General features: G+C 41.5%; 1 protein-coding gene across 3 annotated transcripts; it reads left to right on the plus strand.

Annotated features, from left to right (window-relative positions):
* The first annotated feature begins 4,553 nt into the window (after positions 1 to 4,553).
* Positions 4,554 to 15,178, plus strand: LOC138622097 (potassium channel subfamily K member 4). 3 transcript variants are annotated; one of them, XM_069700608.1, is made up of 8 exons: positions 4,554 to 4,570; positions 5,807 to 5,936; positions 6,192 to 6,468; positions 11,082 to 11,196; positions 11,324 to 11,484; positions 11,580 to 11,766; positions 13,445 to 13,587; positions 13,678 to 15,178. In XM_069700608.1, the coding sequence occupies exons 3-8, from the start codon at positions 6,280 to 6,282 to the stop codon at positions 14,284 to 14,286; spliced, it is 1,404 nt and encodes a 467-aa protein (XP_069556709.1). In that variant the 5' UTR covers positions 4,554 to 4,570; positions 5,807 to 5,936; positions 6,192 to 6,279; the 3' UTR covers positions 14,287 to 15,178. The 3 variants fall into 3 exon arrangements, with proteins under 3 accessions (XP_069556709.1, XP_069556711.1, XP_069556708.1); XM_069700610.1 differs by lacking the exon at positions 4,554 to 4,570 and adding an exon at positions 5,392 to 5,448; XM_069700607.1 differs by lacking the exon at positions 4,554 to 4,570 and having other exon boundaries at positions 5,804 to 5,936.
* Positions 15,179 to 19,428: the final 4,250 nt, after the last annotated feature.

Here is a 19,428-nt window from a genome sequence, read left to right on the forward strand (position 1 = left end):
GTGTGAATGCGAAACGGTGTAAAGCCCTTTGAGGCTGCTGAGGTGATACAGTGCTAATAAGTGCAGACCATTTACCTTCATCGTTACTTGTCAAATACACGTGAACAAATGCAATACCTTTTCTGTAAATGTTTAAAATGTTGCCAACGTATCTTTGAGTCTCAAATTTGTTCATTTTAAAGAGTAATGTGCAGTGTATGTGAAAAATATTTTAGTGCTGAGGTTATTTTTAACATCAGCTCCTTGGGAAATATTGGGATAATGCAGTGACTGTATGTAAAAGTGGAAGTAGGTTCGGGGTCTGAAAAATGACGCAGATGCTGCAGTGATTTAAGCTGCAGTACCACCGAGTGTCACTAGAGGTTGGCACCAAAAAGCCTCCACAGACTCCCATTCATCTAATCTCCGAAAATCTGAAGTCAATACAATTTTTTCAAAAGCTATTTCAGTTTTCCAATCAGGTTGATTTAGATCCATCGCTCGCTCCTCCCAGCTCGTCCCGAAAATGGTCACTGACGGCTCTAAACTGCTCCGAACTAGCAAGATGGCGCCGGCCAATATCCGAACTCGAGTCTTCATTATGGCCGTTCACAAACTAATGGATGACGTCACTGCTGGTTGAATTCAGTCGCTTAATTGTGCATGAGAACCACAACTATAAGAAGCTCCATTAACAACTGGCTTTCAATAGCGTTTAATTATACAGTATATAGTCTGCCTGCTCCTCTGAAAAAAACCTTGATCACAAAAGAGAGAAGTTTATATTTCATACCCTCTGGTTTCATGACGGTGCTTCTTAGATTTTTGCAATCGTTTGTCAAAATACTGTTTGTTATGTGTAAAAGACGAATTTGGTTCCGTACAGCCAATCAAATCACTTCATCTTAATTCATATACGGAGAAAGCGGTATCATCAGTGTCGTATCAAGAGCACATTTAACATAAGCTCACATTTTCCTGCAAAAAATATGACGACACTGCAAACATTTGTGTTTGGCCAGTTTGACCCGCGTTTCCATTGGCCGGCAGGCCGAGCTCGGCAACACACAGGTGATATTCGGATATTTCTTCCAATACCTTTCCTCTCTCTTTAGTTTTTAGTTTTTTTTTTAGTAATAAAGCACAACCTAATAACACCGTAATATAAAAGAAAACCCACTTTGATGTCATGACTTCAAAAAGGGATGACGCGGTGTGACGAAGTGTGATTTCGGCCGTGCTCGTCAGTCTGAAGGAACACTTCCCCGTAGCGAAGTGGCCTCTGAGGTCGCGACACAGCAGAATAGCGCACATCCTCCCCGTCGGCCACCGCAGCAGCGAGTTAATGGGATCGCTCAGTCTTCTCCATCCTAACAATCTGCTCTTCAGCCACCACCTGTCATGACTTCTACCACAAACACCACCTCGCACTTTGCGGGGTGGAAGACGTACGAACAAACTGCACCGAGCTCATTCAGACGTCCTTTTCTGTCGGAGTTAAAAAGTGCATTTGTGTTGAGCTACTTTGAGTCGTGGCTGCGCGGTTCTTCAGCAGATACCAGCAGGGCTTCCAGGGTGGAAATGTCAACGTGTGCCAGGGCAATATATCAGGCTGAGCCGGCGGCACTGAGTCGGTATTTAGAGAGGAACTTGGACTGGGAATGGGAGGTGGATGTGAAACTACAAGGTCACTATGAGAGGATTAAATAACCTGTTATATAATAAGCAACAAGGCGGTCCCTCAATCTGTGACTGATGGCAACTTGTTTTCCTCCCCCTGGCTGCAGTGAACTTTAATGAATGGAGATGTGTGGGATTATGAATGATATCTGACTGATCTTCTAAACTGTGCCCTCAAAAAAGATTTTGTCATGTAGCCGAGGTGCTGATATTAGCATGCTAAGACACCAAAGCGCGATGGTGAAAAGACGCGTTAAACCCGCTTCTCATTAACACGTTAGCTTTGTCATTCTAGCGGGTTTTTCCACATTAAGCTGAAGACTATTTGAATCTATACCGGAACTTTTATGCAGAAATTGTACACCGGACACTTTATTTGGTACACTTTGCTTGTACCGGGTTGGACCAGAACTGTTCATGGAGCTGCATGTCTCTGTCCTGCGCTTGTCGTCTCCACCAACAGTTCTTCTCTTCTATCTCTATGCTGTCCTTTTCTCTCTCTGCTCTCCTCTCACCCCAACCGGTCGAGGCAGATGGCTCCGCCCACCTCTGAGCCTGGTTCTGTCGGAGGTTTCTTCCTGTTAAGAGGGAGTTTTTCTCCCTTAAAGAGGAGGGTTTTTTTTCTCCCAAATAACTTATGTGGGAATTGTTGAATTGTTGGGTTTCTCTGTATAATATTGTAACGTCTTGCTGTAAGGACTTTAATGTGTTAAGTGCCGTGAAATAACCTGTCGTGATTTGGCGCTATATAAATAAAGTTGAATTGAATTTGTAATTCTTTGTGCTATAGATTGAACACTGCTGGAAACATCCCTCAAACATTTTGATCATTATTTACATGATAACATTGTGCAGTTGCAGCAGATTTATGGGCAGCGCCGCCATTGATGTCAATCTCCTGTTCAACCCTGAAGGTGCTCTCTTTACTGTGTTGAGACCATTTGAGTTGGCCTATCGTAAACTCACCATGTTCAAGGAACCAGTCAGAGGTGATATCAGCTCTGTGACATTGTGTGGTATCCTACTGCAAGTAGCCATTAGCAATTAGCATCAGCAACAGTACTCAGGCAGGCTGTTGTTTAAATGATGCTTAGTTGGTACCATCGTGCTAAGGGGTCCAAAATGTGCCAAGAAAACATCTCCCACACCGCTACTGTGGATACTGTCGCCTTTCTATCAACTCAAACCAGTCTGCTCATTCTTCTCTGATGTCTGCCAACAAAGATATTTTCCTCCAGAAAGACCCGCTCCTCACTGGATGTTTTTCTTTTTCGGACGTCTCTCTGTGACCCTTTGAGATGGTTTTCTGTGACAATCCCTGAAGCAGGTTTTGAAACCAGCCTGTCTACAGTCACACCCCAATCACAGCCCCCCAAATGACTTTTCTTCCCCGTTTGCTTGGGTTAGACTTCAGTAGATCCTCATGTCTTCATGCCAAAGTGCAAGGAGTTTCTGCCACGTGATTGGCTGATTAGATATTTGCTTTAACAAGCAGTTGAACAGGTGGACCTAATCAAGTGGCAGTGAGTACATCACTAACCCAAACCCATATGAGCAGAGTGCAATACCAGTAAATGACCACTGCAGACGTTGTAAAGTAAAGTAAAGGATACAAGACTAGGAGCACTGATCCGGCTTCAACCAGCATTGCTACAACTACAAGTAACTAACAGCGATTCCTTCGTTAGGTCTACCGCAGCTGCAATTATTGGAATCACATTTAAAACAAATACTCGCCTTCAATGTCATCACACTTGGCCTCCCCGACTCGTCCCTGTTTGGTCTTCCGATTTTCAAGATTAAGATTTTACAAATAGCGTGCAAAGTCAAATGTCATCAAGACAAACAGTGGCTGCTTTGAGGAATGCAAAATATATCTATTTAGTTTACAACATAATTTGTATGTGTTATTGAGTTTTAATTTTTTGAATATTGTTATACTATGTAGAAAATAGTAAAAAAAAAAAAAAGAAGAAAAAAGCTTGAATGGGTACGTATGTCCAGACTTTTGACTCCAAAAGTGTAAACAGGAACAATAATCCCTCCAGTTGATCAAACTACATGACTGTAAAATCAGGCGAACTATTACCTCTAGAAATGCACCAATCAACTTACTGATCTGGTGTGATGTAATTAATGTAATAAATCTTACACTCTGACTATAACGTGTGACATGTGAGGGTTCACTTCAGGCCCCAGCCTTAGAAACCTTATACCCGCCCCTGCACACACACACACGCACGCACGCACACACACACACACACACACACACACACACACACACACACACACACACACACACACACACACACACACACACACACACACACACACACACAGAGATGGAGTAGCAGCAGCTCTTGCTTGTGATGAAGTTGGGCTATCGAGGGCTGGCTGGCTGAGCAGGCTTCATGCAGAGTCGGCAGATTAAAACCAATCAGACCTCAATGAATCTCAAAAATTGATCCCGCACAGATGCATTGATAGTGACGCAGATAGCCAACTCCGGCCACTGCTGCTGTTCTTTGCATGTAAAGTGTAACGTTAATTCACAGCAGAAAACATAAATAAAACATTACAGATGGAGGTAAATGACAGCGAGCTGCAGAATGTCTGAAATCTCTCACTGCTGTATAAAAATACAAACTTGAGAAACCAAACAAATCCAAAACCTTCATCAGCGTCTCCACCTTCATCTGTGCTGCTGCTGCTCTCTCTCTCTTTAATTCACTCTCTATATAAAGTCACTTTGATTGAGTATCTTTTCCTCTCCTGTGCGTTCAGCACCAGCCTCCCTCCTCGCACACACTCATGCTCACACACACGCTCCCTGTATGCGGCTGCCTGAACTCATCAAACACTCTGCATGAGGCGGCTGCTACTCTGGATTCTTATGATCCTTCATTTTGAGGTAAGCACACACGGGGCTGGACTGTCTGGTGCATCGGTTAATGCCATGAATCTTATGGACCCAGAGGGACTTTAAGTGGTAATAAAAAGGGGATCACAATGGATGGCTAGGGTTCGGCTGCTGCAGCAGCAACGTTGGCACTTAAAGCACGGCGTGTTACTATTTCCTTTTGTCAAGTGGTGCAGAACCAGTCTGTGCATTCTGTTTTACAGTCTGCGGTGTGTATACAATATGAAGTGCACATTATCTGGATGCTTTGGTGTGATTCATCTTATAGTTCCGGTTGATAGATGTTCAGATTAATTTTTTTCTGGGTGTAGATGGATCAAAACATGCTGCAATAATGTATTTATTTAAGAAAACAGAAGATCAGCGTGTTCATTGATGAATTTCCATTGAAAATCAGGTGTTGTTCTGTTTTTCTACTGTTTTACAAATGCATGAGATGTACATAGGAACCAGGAATTTAAAGTAATCTTATGCTACTATAACTATGAACTTTACATGTGCTGCTAACTTATGCTTGCATGCGTTCCATTCAGTAAGTGGACAGTCTCTTTGTTTATTCCCAGCAACTGTAAAACTGTTTGGAGTGCCAGTGTATATTTTCCTGTCACTGTTTGACAGTTTATTGCTGTAATTTTGGATGAAGACCAACCTGCTGACTAAAGAACTGCAGTCACCAAACTTTAGAAAATGGGAGCCTGCTTTTTATTTTTCTCCTGGCTTGCAGTCAAGTGATAGAAAATGAATTGCAAGTGGCAGGCCTGTTGGTCCAAATGATAAAATCCTCCCCCTTTTAAATCATTTCAGAATTTCCTGGACAAAGAGAGCGTCTGACTCATCTATCAGTTTCTCAAGTCCATTTCTTTAACAAGGTAAAAGTGCATCAGTGCAGATCCTATAGGCTCCAGTTTCATCTTTTGTAAAAAGCCTTCTCGGTTTGAGCCGACAAAGGCCGACACGATCGCGCCAAACATTATCTACAGCACGGCATCGTTTTCATCCAGAGCTGGAGACTTTTTTTCATCCAAAGTTTGGGTCCTCACTAACAAAAGGATTCGATGGTGCATATTTTTACAAAATAGGTGCATGATGGCAGCACTGCCACGCCTCAGAGATTATCCTCATAATTTTTTGTCTTCTTTTTTTGTTCTTCGCTCCTTTTAAATTATTGACATCAATGCTCGTACCGCTGGGTTGAAAATGTAAATCAATATCTGTGGTACTGTCCAGTGTCCCCTCCTTCTGAGTGTGAGGGGGACGGGCTCCCCAGTGGTTACGGATCCAGGGACTCCATCCTCAGATCTGGTGCAAAGAGGGACTGGAAAAGACAAAGGCGTGGGCAACTGAGGCGGATTGACAGGTGAGCTCAACTGTTGTGGTTGCATCTGTCTGCGTATCCATGACATGGATCACTGTGTTTTATAGACACACATCGGATCTGTTTATCTGGTCAGACGACAGGCTTTTTATCCTGGATGCTGCATTTACTGTGTGTTTGCAGTGTGGTGAGGCCAGAGTCCATTTAAGGGCTGGTAGTGCAGCTAATAGGCCGGCTGCTTTCAGGCGCTGTGGTCATTGTAAAACCTGTTTGCTTGCGTGGTTGTTGATGTTTCAGCTGCAGCAGCTGGGATCGGGGACACACCAGCGCTGAGGCTGGCAGAAAGAAGCAGGAGTCTGCGTTGGGACTGAGCGGAGGTGCAGCCATGCGCTGCTCCACCTTGCTCGGCATCTGCACGGGGGTGCTCCTCTACTTGGTGCTGGGAGCTGTGGTGTTTCGCGCCCTGGAGGCTCCGCGGGAGGAAGGCAAGCACATGCAGCTGCTGGACACGCGCCGGGACTTCCTGCTGAACTTCTCCTGTGTGGGCTCAGACAACCTGCAGGCCCTGATAGAGGTAAACAGGAGCCGCTCATCATGTGACTTTTATTTGGAACATTTTAGTGTTTCTTCTTCCTCTTTTAAAAAATGGATGGGTTTTTAACTGTATATACTGAGAATATAAACTCATCAATGAGTTTATATTCTCAGTATATACAGTTAATGAGCTGGAACATTTGAGTGACACACTATGACCATTTTTCTGTCAGTTTTGGGTTATTTAAGGCGGTTGCTCACAGCCTTTCTGTGACCCTGACCCTTTCAAATAAAGTCATATCTGTTTGTTATGTCTCATCACATGTTTTAGCCTTTACATGGGTAACATGAGCAGTTACACTAAACAGTTTTCTTACTCAAATTGTCAAATGTTTGGAGGCTCTTGGGTGGTTGGTTGGCTCCCCTGTTTGGGAATAACAAAAAAGTATTCCTTCCATCCTTTCACTGTCATACAAATTTCAGCTATTGTATTAACAACATACAGTACAATAGTAATGTTACATTATGTTAATATTAATTAGCTGATTTTGCAGGGTAAAAAAAACATTTTTAGTTACTTTTATATGCTCAGTTAACCTGAAATGCCACAAAAGGAACCTGTTTTTCTTTAGTATTATACTGAAGTGATTTTTGTTTTTTTTGTTTTGCTTCTGACCAAACAGAAACAGGAACAGCAGCCTTTCACTTAATAAATCTACACACGCATGCTAAAGTCACTCTACCAATGTCCAGTCACAGCTTGTTGTTATTTATACATAAACAAACTCCAAACAGGAGCTGGATCCCAGAGACTGACCACCTCTCATGGCTAAAAATACATATTTTGGCCATGTGTCTTCGAGATACCTGGCTCAGTTTCATATTTATATTCCCACTGAACTCTGTTGACTCTGACAATATAACTCACCGCACTTCGAATATGTTTCGTGGGTCCTCAGATGACCCCTTGGATTTAGTGCAGCTTGCTTGGTGACACCGTGGAGCCCTGCAGCGTGGATGAGATGACAGGTGTGTGAAAGATGATCCGTGCATACGTTGAGTGTTACGAGGCAACTGTGTTGTGGTCCTGAGATGCCTGTCCTCGCTCCAGAATGAATATTGTAAATTACTGTTGTAGCTTACAAAGTGATCTATAGATGCAGTGGCTGACATTTGCAAAACGGTTAAAGCAACTGAAGGACATGATAGAAGTTCCTTCAATCTGGGAAGCCATATTTTACTTTTTTCGTTAAAGATCCACCTTTAAATGATTAGTGGGATTACTTGAATGCATTCATTAATGATTAAATGGAGACATATGTATTATGTTTCTTAATATCAGCAGTGCTCGGATGATTAATTTTAAATAAATAAAGAAGACATAATTAAATAATCATATGAATAATTGCTTTAAAACAGAAATAAAGCAATAAGTAAAATAACTGAAGAAACTGAACTGTTTTTTTCAATGTTAATTTCAATAGTTAAATAGGTCTCTTTTATTATAAACATTATTATACATGTAATTTCAAAGTTTGCCTTTATTTATTAATGTCTTTTCTCATAATAGACATTTTATTTTGCAATGTTTTTTATCCATTTCAGTCAGTCTTATACCCCCATGTGTGTCTGTCACACATTTCTTTTATTGTAGTAGCGCCCTCTAATACCAGTTATTGGACAAGTCAAATGCTTTTGGCCGACATTAGATGCAGTTAACGGAACAAAATCACCGATGACCAATCATTTTAACTCTCCAAATAGTTCTTTCCGCTCGTAATAATTTCATTTTATTTTCAGTTTTTCCATTTTGCCTTTAAAAAGGAATACTTGACACATTAATCGCAAATATTCAATGCTGAATGGATCAAACAAAAATAGGAATAAACTCACTCCTATGGGAAAGAGTGCATCACGCTCACTGACATTAATCCGAGAAGATGGCCCTTTGGCTCCTTGTTTAGCCCAATGCAACCCTCCTGATTTAAAAGTGCAAGCAGCAAATCGAACAGAAACAATTTAGGCTAAAGCCAATAAAGTCAATAGTGTGAGTTTTTGCTGAACTAGATAAAAAAAAATAGGCTTTTAAAAAAAATGAATGATTCATTTACAACATTTGCTGTATACAACAAAAAAAAGTAATAAAGAAAAGTACCACATGACTGAAACGTCTAAGTTTTGTTGACCTAGAAGACCAACTTATCTATCTCGCTTTGGTCTGAGTTCATATGTGGTGATTGTGGTCCTTGCTGTTCTAAATAATAATTCAGACTCTGCACTTAAAACACTCATGCACAGGTATTTTTGGGCCACCCGAACTTGTTTGATTTGTTACCTGCATTTGCAAAACCTCTCTTGTTGCCGATAGGACACACAGCTTCATGCATACTGACTGTCTCACCTGTATTTGTTGCTTTTGTTGTTGCTTTAGCTAACAGGAGCGGCTAAATCTGGTCGCAGCTGTTGAGCTTGTTTAAGAGGCAGGAGACGTGATTGTCTGAAAGATGAGAGGGTGCTGATAAAGCCACTGTCATAAAAAGTGACATCAGGAAATAAAGTCTGACATTTTGAAGAATATTACAATATTGTAACATTATTACAATATTTTAAAAGAAAAAAAAAACCCACCTTATAATAAGAAGTCAAAGATTTGATGATAGTTAAAGTTTAAATGTAGAACTGATCTGGAAAGTTTAGATGAGCTTGCACTTTAGCACACTTATAAAAACACAAACAAGTACAACAGAACACGCTGCGCTTAATGACACCTTACGTAACACCTGCAGCCGTGGCAGAAATGAATGAGCCGGACAGCTGTTCTAAAGTCATTCATCAGATGTTGTCGGCACGGTGGGTCAAGTTTCAATGTCATAGGTTTCAACAGGTCTTCAGTAGATTCAAAGTTTCTACCTTCTGCATTCTGCTCTCAGATTAATGGGAGACGCAGTGGCTTATAACGTGTTTGATTGTGTGCATGTTGATGTGTGACGCAGCTGTTTCTGAGGCGACTCCAGCAGGTGTGACTGCAGTCATGTGAAAAAATAAGTACGTCAACCAGGAACACACCGACGTGGAAAATTAACTTTTTCAATAATTTAATCAACAAAAACATCAGTCGATCTGACATTCTTCTGTGGAAGAAGCCGCTACGGCCCTGGCGTCAGATATTCATATTACCACCTTTAAAAGAAATAACTTCTTTCAGGCACTTTGCATAATTATCCACTAGTCTCTGACATCGACCTGCTGAAAGTTTTGACCAATCTTCTTTGCAAAATTCCCCCAGTTGCAAGATCTTTGAAGGTTTTCTTGCATGTATGGCCAGTTTCAATCGGATTAAAATCTGGGTTTTGAATAGGCCGTTCCATAATCTTCCATTTCTTCTTTTTCAGCCACTCTGTGATGGATTTGTAGTGTAGTGTGCTTGTATACTGTTGAAAGGCCCAACGCTGGTTCAACTTTAGCTTTCAGACAGATGGCATCACATTCTGTTCAATCACTGATGTGATATAATGCGGAACTCATAGTTGAATCAGTGACTGAAAGCTGCCCAGTCCAGGAGACAGCAAAGCAAGTTGAACTCCTGATTCTACTTTTTATTTGGAGGGGTGATAAATGAAGGCGGTCAGGGTGAACACTTGTCATTTGCATGCATTTAAAAAAAATAAATAAATAATAATTTATTTTTTTTTTTTTTTTACTGTATTTGTTATACCTGTGGCTGCACAGTCAGGTATGTCCACCCAAAGCTCTCGTACAGTTTGTGTTCCCAGAAAGATCACAGATCACAGAAAGGATTATTTTCTGGCTGTTAATCGTTCGCTGCTGTGGTGAACAGAGGCTGACACTGAGGTGCACATGACTAACCTCATAATCTACCCTTTGACCGTGAATTGTTGTCATTTCACTTGAGCCAGTGGAGGAGTAAATATAGTTTTCATTACCATATTGAAACCCATCACAAAACCTCACTGCAGTGTTTTTCTGTATCCACTAAAATGCAGGTAAGTATGCAAAATCTGTAGTACTACAGTGTCTGTGGCTGCCCAGCATGGACAATAGAACCTTGACAAACCATTGGCCATAGTTACACTAATTAGGAACTTCAGTAATTCCAATTAATGCTTAAAAATAGAATTAGTAATCATTATCAGTTCAATCTCAAAGGTGTTGCAGGCAGACTTTACACTTGATGGCATCAGTCCAACAGACAAGATCAAATAGACACAAATTTATTTGCAAAATCACCAACTTCTGATTTATCAGACATAATAGATGTTCGCGTTAATTCATAACTTCATCACACTCAGCTTTAAATTCAGAGGTAACAAATGTTTTTGAGTACCACTGGACAAAACAAATAAGATCATGGCATTAGATTCTCTGTGCAGGCAGCGGTTCGATATACTCGGGACAGACCGGAGCCGCCACAACTGCACATCACCATTAACTTCTGAGTCACTGACTGCCTGTTTATGAGCATGACGATGTCTTTTCTACACCACATCAGATATAAATCATGGAAACAGTTTGAAATCACTGATGAGTTAATTTATTGATTGATAATCCCTCTTTTTATTGTCCTTTTAAATATCAATCACTGAAGTGTTTCATACACTAACCAGTAAACTCTTCTCCACCCTCCCTCCACAGGAGGTGGTGGAGGCCATCGGTGGGGGTGCGGATCCCCAAGGAAACACCACCTTTGTCAGCAAATGGGATCTGGCCAGTGCCTTTTTTTTCTCAGGGACCATCATCACAACCATCGGTGGGTGTCCGACAGAACATTCACAACCATTAAAAGTAATTCTTATTTCATATTTGTGACGGGAATCTGGTCACATTTCTGTGTCTTCAAGTCAACTGCTCTTCCACCTCTGACCCCGCATGTCCAGGTTTTGGAAACATCTCCCCCAAGACAGAAGGAGGGCAGCTGTTCTGCATTTTCTACGCCTTGGTGGGAATCCCAATGTTTGGTATTCTGCTGGCTGGCGTCGGAGACCATCTGGGAACCGGGCTGAGGAAAACCGTGGCCAAAATAGAGACTCTCTTCCTGGTCCGAACCTTAAACAGAGATTTAAATCTCTTCTTGAAGTTCAAGCACTTCCCTTTATGTATGTCTCCTCATGGGTTGTTTCACCCTCCTGACAGAAATGGCGTGTCAGTCCCACCATTGTGCGTGTGATCTCGGCCGTACTGTCCATCCTGCTGGGCTGCCTGCTCTTCGTTGCGGTGCCTATACTGGTGTTTCAAAAGGTGGAACAGTGGACCCTCCTGGAGTCGGCCTACTTTGTGGTTATCACCTTGACCACGGTGGGGTTTGGCGACTATGTTGCAGGTATACAACAGCTAATTCACCAACAAGTATGTGTTCTTGAACAGAGCTTTCAGGGGTGTGCACAGGCTGCGAGAGGAAAGAGGGGAACTGATAAAAGATGACCTTTTATTTATTATTTATTTATTTTTTCATGTTATCAATTTCACTGACACTGATTTATTGCATTGATGGACCTGTAAAATTTCTAAAAAATACAATTAGAATTTTTCCCCAAAAATTGGGACGCTGTTTAAAATGTATATAAAAACTGGCAATGACATAATAGGCAATGCCGGGTTATAAAAATAAGATGGGTCCTAATGGCTATATTATGAATGATGTTTAGATATAAATCTTAATTAATATAATAAAACATATCGTATATTTACATACTCTCAACTTAAAAATACCTTTAAAGCCCTTCTTTTATCACTGACTGTAAGTGGCAACCAAGGGAGCATCTGAACATGCTTGTTGCTGATGGCGTGTTGCTGTGCGGTTTTCAATACAGCATCAAACGCAGAGTCATCACAAAGGGCTTTTTTTTAAAAAAAAAAACACACACTGGGAAAAGTGAAGTATTAATTGCGCAACTCTAAAGAGCAACACACTAAGATAGTTTCCCTGCAATTTACTCATCACCCTCTTTTAACACGTAAAAACCCCCACAAACATAATGATAATAATTCTAGCAACTGTATATGAGAACAGAGACAGAGAAAAAGGTGCTGCCAAATGTCTAGAAATAGTCAGATCCTGTTTTTCAATAAAAATAATATAACTACATCACACTTTTAATGATGTAAAGCAGTGATACAGGCTGATTATGAATGATTATTATCATAAAGTGACATGTAAGTGACACTTGTTGCAGCTGGTTTAGGGGTGAAGCTTACTTGCTCTTGCTGATTGCTAGAGAATTTTGCATCATGTAAACAGATCATGTGTTGTGCAATAATATGTAAAACAATAGAATACACCGCACAGTATTTCCCTCAGGATGTATGAGTGGAGATGAGCAGAAGCAGCAAATAGAAATACTAGAAGAAAAACAAAGACTGCAGGGCCCCAAATGCCTAAATCTGACCTCTGATGTTTTGTATACAGACATGAGAGTAGGAATTTATTTGTGCCCTGAAGTCACATCAGAGGTGAACTTAATGAAAAGGTTAGCAGAGAGACACCTTTTCAGACCAGGGGGCACACCTACTGAACATCACCTACAGTTTTGTTTTTTTTAAAGAAGAGGGCATGTCAACACTCACAGGACCCTGTGCATCATTATCATCAATGGATATGCTTTAATGCTAATTAATCAATATTTAATCAATTTCTGTTCGTGCAACACAGCTGAACTGTAACAACAGTGTCCGTTACAGTGTCATTTTTGTTCATAACACTTCCTTTTGCATATTTATGCTTTTTCGTTGATTGTATTGATCCGTAGATGAGTAGCTGGTCTGACTTAATTAGTCATCCATAGTTAGAACTGTCAATTGTAATGCATTAAGTTCACTTTGCACAGACAATGTCATAAAGTATTCATGTGGATTTTCTAGTGAGAGATTATTTATTGATGATCTGATCTGCCGTGAAGCATCTTCTGTCTCGACTGTTTATTTACTCCATAGTAAAGAATGGATTCATGGATGTGTTGTGTTTATTCAATGCTTCTGTACACTGTGTGTTTGTGCCAAAGGGGATTCTGGGATAGCAGGCAGCGACCACTGGTACAAGCCCCTGGTGTGGTTCTGGATCCTGCTGGGATTGGCGTACTTTGCATCCATCCTGTCAATGATCGGTAACTGGCTGCGGGTTCTGTCTAAGAAGACCAGAGCTGAGGTGCGTCTCTGTCCTCTCATGTCTGTTGCATCATTCTGTCTCCACCATTTCCTCTCTATCGCCTCTACTTTCACCCTCTTTTTCTTTCAGATGGAGGAACTGCGAGCCCACGCCACCGACTGGACCCAGAACATCCAGAATATGTCGGTGGACTTTCGCATTCCAGGGAAAATCGACGACCCATTCAAACGGCGTCGGAGAAAGCGTCGCCACGGCCCTCGTAGTCATGGCCACAGCACCTCAGCTAACGGGGCCCCTGAGGGTAAAGATGAGCAGCATGAGAGTCAAACAGAATCTGGATCTTCCTCATCTTCCTCCTCCAACGAATCAGGATCTGGATCAGAATCAGAAACAGACTCTCAGGTCACTCAGTCGGAGCAAGTGCCTGAAGAAAAAACTGCAGAGCCTGTAAAGGAGGAGGCTCCTCCGGACCCCCACCTGTCCCAGCCTCTGGACTACTTTGGGGAGAACCTTGCCTTTATCGACGAGTCTTCAGACGCACAGAGCGGCAAACTACACCTGGATCCCCTGCTGGACCTGACGCAGCCCAACTCTCGTCAGCCAAAGAGGAGACGCCACAGGAGGCCCGTTCCTCAGCGCAGCCCCAAAGCAAACGGCTCAAAGGCCATCAAGAAGGAGCCCAATGGAAACCCCAAAACAGTTCCAGATCTGCCACTGAAGCCTCAAGATGGAAAATGATTACAGAAACTCCTGCTGGGCTGGGACAACCTGAGAGGAGCATTGAGTATCATTGACAGAGGGGTCCTCTGTGTTGCAGTTTCTCTGTTTATGCTCACTTCCAGACACTTAAGATGATGCTGAAGCCAGTTGTCTGCATTTAATCGCTCTTTGCATGTGAGTGTGTCTGCCTCAATCAAAGATGATGAAGTGATTATTTGTTTTTAGGCCTATGTTCCCGTGACTGTATGGGGATTCACTGCTCTCTACTGGGCCGACACTGAATTGCACTACCACTCTGTCCAAATGAGAACTCTTGCTTTTTACTAATCCAAACAGTGCAACCAAAAAAATCCACGTGGTCAGAAACACAGCTGCAGAGAGGTTGCTTTGGTCCGAGACAGTTACTCTTGAATCCTGCCAACAATTAAACGGGTACTAAACATTTTTGGTATGCGACAAAACATTTTTTTAATATCCTCTATACAACCATAATACTTGCATTTTGATGGCCAAATGAATTAATCCTACTGTACTGCATATATGTAATAAAGAGTTTTTAAAATGACACCAGCACTGCGTCATTTTAATGTTGGGTTTCTCTGTATAATGTTGTAAAGTTCAGCTGTAAGGACTTTAATGTGTTAAGTGCCATGAAATAACCTCTGTTGTGATTTGGCGCTATATAAATAAAGTTGAATTGAATTGAAATGATTTGATTTATAAAGATCATACAATAGCAGTTTGATGTCATCACATGTCGCAGTAGTGTTCTGAAAAACTGTTGAACATTTCCATGAAAAGTGGTTGAAGCTTAATAACATCGAGATTTGTGATTTTTTTTTTTTTTTTTTTTTTCTCCATCCACTTGAAAACAGGATCTGGCATTAAAACGAACTTGCGTCATTCCCCATCTTTTGTCTGTCCCACTTCCTCCTTTCCTGTCATGTTTCTACTCTCAACAACTCGAGTGAAAAGGCACGATTGGCCCAAAAGGAAACGGCAGCCTGTTTGCAGCGCTGAAACAACGTTAAGCCAAACAAACTGGGTCAGCTCTGAGGGGCATCTGAGGACTGAATGTTCAGATTCAGAGGGTGAAAACCTCTAGTGGCATACAACGTAAAACATTTACTTTAGTACAAATTTCAGGTATTTGTCTTTGAGCATTTCCATTTCAAACATCCTTATACTTCTGCACCACTAAATCTCACAGGCAAATATTTTATTTACTCTACTACATTTGTCTGACAACTCAAGTTAGTCTACTGTCAATAATACAGTTTTTCCAAACCCCTTTTTCTCCAGTGGAAACCATGTATCTCCAAATTTGGATGATTTTGAATTAAAATCTTTCTGATAAACTAAAAAGAGAGAAAATTCGACTTATTTTGTTATTCTGTTTTTCTAAACTTCTTTACTTTTCAGAGATATGATATTCTTACTCAAATGAAATGATGCAAACATGTGGAAATCTTCTGAAATATGATGCATTATTGTAAATTAAACTAACAAACATTACATAAAGTACTTAAAATAAGCACAATCTTAACTACAGTATTTAAATGCACATGAATGCAGCAGTAATTTTAATCCAATAGTAAAACACTGACAGACAAAATTTACTGCACGGTGTGTACTTTCACTTTCAAAAGGGCTTATTATGCTGACATATTACTTGGTTTTAATCGCAGGACTTGTAATGAAGTATTCTCACAGTGGTGTAGTCCTATTAGTACTTTTACTTGAGTTGAGGACCTGAATAATTCTTCCACCTTTAATAAAACTCCTGCAGGTCAGGGGGCCTGAATGTAGACACAATTTGAACAGCACACCCATAAACGCCCTTCAAGTCGCCAATACGGCCTCTTCAGTGTGTGCTGTAGCTCCTCGTTGATCCATGTAAGCGATACTCTGCAGGAAACCCAAGCTTGTTTCTATCTGGAAATGGCACCAAGGACAAAGACGGTGCAGCAGCAGAGTGTGGCTGCAATTGTTGTCTCTATTTTCTATTGTTTTTTCCTTCTATAGTCACAAAATGTCTCACAAAATATCTGATGTGCAAAATCTGATGTTGCTACTCGTTTAGGCTATAATCATCTCCTCCTCTTCCTAGTAAATGAATCCTGACTTTTTTTCCCCCTTCGACCACAACCAGCAGATGGCAGACACATTCAGTGTCCGAGATTAAACTGTACATTATACACTACAGTATTTCGATTTATCTCGGGTTTCTGACTATAAAATTCAGTCCACTTCTGTTTGTGTATTTGTGAATTTTGCAGTCTGCCTTTTATCCCCCTGTCTTCATGTCAGTATGGTGAGTAAGTAAAAACGTTTTAAAGGCAGCAGAAACACGGTGCGGGTTCATCTGGCCTTTTGGAAATCCGACACTTCCCTGCAGGATATGTAAAAAGGAAAGAAAAAAAAAAAAGCAGCGTTCTGGCATCGCAATCAGGAAGTCGGGAGACGGTGATGATGTGCAATGGCAGTGGGTGACCTTTTACTGGAGGACACACGCTCAGCTGCTATAACGTCATCACCACCGCTACTGCAGTTACTCCGGGCTGCCACCAGATGGCGAGTGGTGGGCAGTGTTGGCAGCTCTGAGGTACACTCCTGACCTGAATTTAAAGGGAAAATCCACCCTGAAATACAATCTAAATGTCTTATTTTTTATAATATGACACTAAGTTGTTGTTGTTGTTTTTTTTTTAGCATAACGTTGGCGAAACTGTCGGCAGTCTTCATGTCATCAAGACACAAATCCTGCAGCTGCTCCATAGTGAGGATTTTTTATTATTATTATTATTATTTACCAAGGATTATACACTCAGTTGCACATTTTAAACAAAATGCAATGAAGTTCGTGATTTTTACTGACTTAGCAGCATTGACCTGAAGACATCATTAAATCCAAGATGGAAGCAAATGTCCACATTTGTAGACATTGACCTAAATCCTTGAAACATTACATTACATTTCATTTAGCTGACGCTTTTATCCAAAGCGACTTACAATAACATAGCATCATATACATCCTGTTTTATTTTGAAAGGACAACATTAAGATTTTGTTAAAGATACTTTTCCTTTGGTGCCGCCTTTATTTATGTTTGATTCTGCTGCAGCCTATTAATAAAGACTATATACCGATGAAGATGTTTACAGTATGGGTAGACACTGCTTTCTATCACGTGTGTTATCTGTGACTCACCGATGCAGTGTGCTTTTTGTATACTACATGCTGGCTTCTTGGTATTTATGTTGACTATCAGCTGACACCTGTCTGAGGTCACGACCTGCTGTAAGGAGCACCCCAGGGACCTCAGCTGGCATTCACAGTGCGTTTTTACGTTTCCAGTCTTCACACGTTCAACATATGTTCTCAGTGATCACGCATCGTCACGTGTCCGACAGATGCCTGTTTAATATTAGCCTTTAATGCGGTAAATCACAAACACAGAAACTGCTTAAAACAAATTCATTTGTGTGTGTGTGTGTGTGTGTTGTGTGTGTGCGTGTGGATGTAATGTCTATAGCATGAGCGGTTTCGCCTCTATAAACGGATAATGCAGACTCTGCACCAGTGTGATGCAGCCCCGCAGAATTGCAGTGTCTGCAGCAGAGACTCAATGACCTTGCTTCAAGGTCGCAGTGACACTGCCGTCAGTTTTTCCTCTCATGCGCGCACCGCGGCGGTCCTGTCCCGATCCCCGAGCCCGCCGCACACATGTGACCGCATCGAGACCGTTGTCCTGCAACGCTGACACGGCGAGGGGGGAAAGCAAGCGGGACCACAGTGCGTTTTGGTTCAGACTAGACTTAACGTTTGTTGGTCTATAATTAGAGCCAGATAATGCCGGGGTGTCTGGGGGAAGCTGATCCAAATCGTTTTCTGTTTCTCTCCCTGATTTGTTTTTTTTTTATTATTCCATTTTTGTAAAGCAGGGGACGAAACTCTTCTGTGACAGCTCCTCTCAGTGCCAGCTGTTACCAGGCATGTTTAGAGTACGCAGGGGCAGACTATTTCGAGAAGCGGGAGGCTGCAAAAGTTACACAGAAAAATCATTTGATTGTTGCGTCAGGCTGTATTCAAAAATAAAGAGCATACGCAAAAGATCCAGCCTGCTCGTGCAAAACTGTCGCCTGGAAAACGGTATCCTTTTACTGTCCCTTGATTATTTCCCTTTCTCATCCCATTGCAGTGATCTCCTGATAGCCTCTGTTTTGGCGCCTGTCCAAATAGTGTAGTGGTGGAGTGAGTGTCACAAGACCGACAGCATGACTACATTTTCCATAGAGGTGCGATGCAAGACACATGCAGCCTATTCTCTCTGCAGCAGTCCCCCAAACCATCTCAATATAAATAAAAATAAAAATAAAACATAGCTATCTTTATAAGAGATATCATCATATTGAATTGAACGGTGCTTTAAGTTCGAAAAATAACAGCAAAACTTCTATAAGTGGACAGCATGTAGGACAAATCCAATAAAAGTGTGCATTTAAACATATATATATATATATATATATATATATAATGATATGGGAACTTCATTATTCCTTTTTATTGGGGGAGGGTTCGCTGCACCAAGAACGTTTCCAGATTTAATCACGACTTTACGGTCACGACCCGGCAGGTTTGATCACAGCTGATCTGAATTCAGCCCTCTTCCGGATCGACATGAATATACCTGGACTCGATTCGGATTAACGAAGACTGGGTCATGTTTTTTTTCACGAGTCGCAGGCCTTCATTACAATGTTGATGACGCCGGTGGAAGGTGCGTGCCGACGTAACGGAGACAGCGGACGCAAATTGAGGCAAGAGGGAGGAGAAAAGGCACGGGATCGAGCTACGTCACCGGGCCGCGTCAAGCCCGCGGGACGCAGCGAGGCGGGAACCGGAAGTTATTGCGCTTATTGAAATAAAACAGTTATTTATGGTCATTTTTGGGAGCGAAGAATCGATATATCTCAGGTGAGTATTGGGTATATTCACACAGGTGAAGGTGACTCTTTCGTTAAAAGACCCGGTTTCAGTTTTAGACGTCGTCCGGGGGTCAGAAAACATCAAACGTTTACCGTTTCGAGGAAGCTTTATTTTGAATTTCTCGAACAGGAAACTCTTTGTTTTCTTCCCGGAGACTTGACGCTGATATTC

The sequence above is a fragment of the Brachyistius frenatus genome, unplaced genomic scaffold (assembly GCF_029030835.1).
Source record: "Brachyistius frenatus isolate BFR_SWC_R1_liver_20210118 unplaced genomic scaffold, ASM2903083v1 Contig_34, whole genome shotgun sequence".
NCBI classification, from domain to species: domain Eukaryota; kingdom Metazoa; phylum Chordata; class Actinopteri; family Embiotocidae; genus Brachyistius; species Brachyistius frenatus.

Excerpts from the sequence above, each read along its gene's own strand:
- LOC138622097 (XM_069700608.1), top strand. The coding sequence starts at position 6,280 with ATGCGCTGCTCCACCTTGCTCGGCATCTGCACGGGGGTGCTCCTCTAC. Across the intron at positions 11,197-11,323 it reads GACCATCATCACAACCATCG|GTTTTGGAAACATCTCCCCC; the intron begins GTGGGTGTCCGA and ends CCGCATGTCCAG. Across the intron at positions 13,588-13,677 it reads CTAAGAAGACCAGAGCTGAG|ATGGAGGAACTGCGAGCCCA; the intron begins GTGCGTCTCTGT and ends TTTTTCTTTCAG.